The following is a 4133-nucleotide window of genomic DNA, read 5'->3' as shown; positions in this document are numbered from 1 at the left end:
CCTCTGTACTCGCAGCCCAATGTTCTCTCAGTGCCTAGGTAAGCACTGCGCATTCGCTGGTGGTGGTTGGTCATCCTGGCCTTCGTTACCCATCCTCTAAGCATCCCCCTCGTCCCCCCTTTTTCTCCTTGTCCTTTTTTCCCCTTTTAGGCCTCATCTTCACTCATCTCCATCCCTCTTCATCCTCTACCGTCTCCCGTGAGTTGATCCCATCGTAGCTTTTAGCCCTAGTAATCTCCAAACTTTCTTTTTTCCTCTATCCCACCCCTCTTTCCCCATCCCCGTGCAGCCCGGCCAAGGTAACGTTTCTCTGTAGAAACCCTCCCACATCGCGCCTTAGCTCCACCCATCTCTACCTCAGGCCCTCCTCTACCTTCTCCCTTAGCTAATTAGCTTCATGCCCCATCAGCTCCCTCTTCCGGCACCTCACCTTTCACCCCAGTTAACAGCAGCTGGCCTTCATCTACCAGCCTCTCGCCAACATATGCTCCGGCGTCCCCTGCTGGCCTTCATCTACCAGCGCTAAACCTTTATCGCTCCAGTCACCAGTAGCTGGCCTACATCTACCAGCGCTAAACCTTTATTGCCCCAGTCACCAGTAGCTGGCCTACATCTACCAGCCTCTCGCCAACATACGCTCCGGCGTCCCCTGCTGGCCTTCATCTACCAGCATCCCCTCGCTCTGCGCCCCGCGGCAACCTCTGCTGGCCTACATCTCCCAGCAGCCAATCACTACCGCTCCGGGGCGCCCCCTTTTTGGCTTTCTCACGGACAGAACTCAGTCTTGTCTGTGTGGGAAATAACACCTCCAATGTAATTTCTTTAAATACTGGCTTCCCACAGAGCTGTGTCCTGAGCCCCCTGCTGTTTACCCTGATGACCCACGACTGTCATCCCAGGTTTAACACCAACCACATCATGAAATATACAGACGACACAACAATTATGGGACTCACTCAGGACAACAATGAAGTGAACAACAGAAAAGTGGTACAACATCTTGTGGACTGGTGCAGAATAAACAACCTGCTCCTGAAGGTCGACAAGACAAAAGAGATCATTGTTGACTTCAGGAGGTCACAACCCAACCACACACCACTCCTCATCAACGACAGAGAGTGGAAATCGTCAGCAGCACTAAGTTCCTGGGGGTTCACATTACAGATAACCTTATCTGGACACCTCATATCACTTCACTGGTGAAAAAGGCACAGCAGCGCCTGTACTTTCTGAGACGAATAAGAAGAGCTTCGCTCCCCCCTCCCATCCTCTACACTTTCTATAGAGGAACCACTGAGAGCCTGCTGACCAGCAGTATCTCCATCTGGTCTGGAAGCTGCAAGGCCTCAGACTGGAAGTCTCTGCAAAGAGAGGTGAAGACAGTGGAGAGGTTCATTGGAACTCCACTCCCCCCATCCAGAACATTGCACACAGACGCTGCTTAGCCAGAGCAAACCAGATCCTCTCTGATTCCACCCATCCTCTCCATGGTCTGTTCATCCAGTTGCCGTCTGGCAGGAGAGTCTGTAGCATCCGCTGCAGAACAGCCAGACTCAGAAATAGTTGTCCCTACTGGCCATCAGATTGCTCAACAATCCCATCATGAAGACTGTCTGAAACTGTTTGAAAATAGTAATTATTATTTGTATATGATTTAATTATAGGGACACTTGTGTTTTTTGTGTGCTCCAGCAGCCAAGCAAGGACATTTCATTGCCAATTTTACTTATGTTTCTGTGTGCAATGACAATAAGACAATATGTCTAAGTCTCTAAGTCTACTGTTTGTTCTTCAGTCTATTAAGATGTGTGTGTGTGTTTGTTTGTTTGTTTTCATGTGGCCTGACACAATATTAGTCGTTATCTTGGAGAAACAGAGCTAGCGGAATCCTGGACTGTGCGTCATGCAGTACACAGATTGTGCTGAGGGAGGCGCTATTCTACACACATGTACATTGTGATCAGTGTGGAAACAAGCCGAAATGAAAAGCCAACCTCTGAAAGTACTATTTAAAGGGATTAGAGTTTCTTCATCATTTCAGCTAGCATATTTGAAAAAAAAAAAAAATTAAAATAATGATTATCAGAAATTTGTGGTTTTTTGATTGTTTTTCTTTGTTTCTGCTTTGGCAATTTGTTCGTCTTGTAATTTCTCAAATACATTCTTTGTGTTTGTTTAGCAGAATAACTAGAAAGAGAACATTGAAAATGTAAAAAAAGAAGAAATAACATAACTTCTATTGCTAGTTTTTATAAACATAAATATTAACTAAAACAAACAAAACAGCTAGTACTGAGATAATGAGACTGATCTAAAACAACAAAGAAATCTTTCTGTGCAATATTGATGTGTGTAAGGTTAGGTGAGCTTAGCAGTGGGAAGGAGTGTGACCTGTTGTTGAAGTTGGTGCAGTAAGTCAGGTCCTTGCAGCCCAGCTGGCATGGCTCTCTGACATCTGCCAGGCAGTTGATGAGTTCCATCTCCATTGGGTTGTACTCACACAGCTGATCAAAGTCTTGCCATGTCTGGCTGCCCCAGTGGGTGCTGATCTGGTGACACTTTTCCCTGTCACAGCAGAGCACAGAGTCCGTTACAACAAATTAGCAGAAAGCATGATATACTGGTTTCCATGGCACCTTACCTGCAGACCGACGTGTTTGCCTTTGAGCAACAGTGCAGCTTGGCGCAGTCCATCTTGGCTGGATGGGGGGTCTCCTCCTCGGGTGGGGAAGGAGGGTGAGCTCTGCTCAGAAAACACTGCCACATTGGATCCTGAGGGAGGGGCTGGGTGCCACACTCCTTAATGAGGCCCTCCATGATCTCTTGGTCTGTATTCATGGTGCGGAGGAGATGGCGGCAGGCCGTCTGGCAGTTTGGGGCTTCAGCCCGGTCGCAGCAGTACAAACCTGGAGGAGATCATGGCAGAGACTCAGCAGTATCTGGGTGACTGACATGGTTGCATATACATGACAGATATGCACTCCATCAGGAGTTTGTGACTGAATTTCCATTTGCAGTTTTTGCAGTCAATTTCAGTTTTATTAAAAAAAAAAAAAGTTACAAGAACAAAATTTAAGATATAGCTGTAAAGCTGTTTTGCCATCTCCACTCAGTGTGACTCTGTGTGAGTGACAGAGGAGTCATTATCACACACTAGCCATGTCCGAATTCCGGGACATCATTCGAAGACTGAATTTGTGGGCTGCTTAAATCATAATGCTGCAACAAGGCCTGTCTGAGTTCAAAGACTCCTCCAAATGCAGCCTTCAAATGCGTCCTTCTTTTCCCCAGATTTGAAGGATGGGTCAAGTGTATCCTTCATGGCCCACCATATCCCACAATTCACTGCAGGTCCAAAACGAGCGTTCAGGCAAAGCATCAATGGCCGTGGTGAACGGATAATTATTTTGCTATATTACACTTTAAGCGACACAACAGGTAACACTGAACTTGGTTCTATGATGAGAGAATATGAAGCTATGCAGCTCTTCAGGTCTGTTGGATGAAGATGGACATACTATCTATGGGGCTGCGAGCAGGGTAGGACTCGGTGAAGTTGTTGACGCATTCAACGAGCTTAGGGCTGTGACTCTTGCAGAAGTCTTTGACGGTCTTGATCTGGGATTCTGTTGGCGTCGAGTCCGTCCTGAATATGGCATCGCAGAAGTCCCTGCAGTTGGTGTGACGGCCCACAAAACCACAGCATGCTGAGCCCACTGAAAGACAAACCCAAGGGATTGCCTGAGAAAATGGATAAAAGCATTTTCTGTAATTCCAATTTCATCATTTTACAAACTGGATTCCAAAAAAGTTGCGACACTAAACAAATTGTGAATAAAAACTGAATGCAATGATGTGGAGATGGCAAATGTCAATATTTTATTCTTAATAGAACATAGATGGCAGATCAAAAGTTTAATCTGAGTAAATGTAACATTTTAAAGGAAAAATATGTTGATTCAAAATTTCACAGTGTCTACAAATCCAAAAAGGTTGGGACAAGTAGCAATAAGTGGCTAGGAAAAGGAAATTGAACATATAACAAACAGCTGGAAGACCAATTAACACTAATTAGGTCAATTGACAACATGATTGGGTATAAAAAGAGATTCTTAGAGTGTGAGTGCCTCTCT

General features: G+C 45.6%; 1 protein-coding gene across 2 annotated transcripts in view; it reads right to left on the bottom strand.

The window, feature by feature from the left end:
- Positions 1–1620: 1620 nt before the first annotated feature.
- LOC103131985 (reversion-inducing cysteine-rich protein with Kazal motifs-like) overlaps positions 1621–4133 on the bottom strand; it is a 48838-nt gene continuing 46325 nt past the window's right edge. The window contains exons 8-10 of one of the 2 annotated variants that reach the window (XM_007543736.2): positions 3519–3716; positions 2642–2906; positions 1621–2565 (exon numbers count right to left, since the gene is read on the bottom strand). In XM_007543736.2, the coding sequence (XP_007543798.1) occupies positions 2265–2565; positions 2642–2906; positions 3519–3716 (764 nt within the window). In that variant the 3' untranslated portion in view covers positions 1621–2264. The remainder of the gene's footprint in view (positions 2566–2641; positions 2907–3518; positions 3717–4133) is intronic. The other variant, XM_007543735.2, reaches the window with a different exon arrangement.

Source organism: Poecilia formosa, unplaced genomic scaffold, assembly GCF_000485575.1.
Source record: "Poecilia formosa unplaced genomic scaffold, Poecilia_formosa-5.1.2 Scaffold892, whole genome shotgun sequence".
Classification (NCBI taxonomy): domain Eukaryota; kingdom Metazoa; phylum Chordata; class Actinopteri; order Cyprinodontiformes; family Poeciliidae; genus Poecilia; species Poecilia formosa.
The sequence above is the reverse complement of the archived record's forward strand: the minus strand, read 5'-3'. Positions and strand labels throughout refer to the sequence as shown.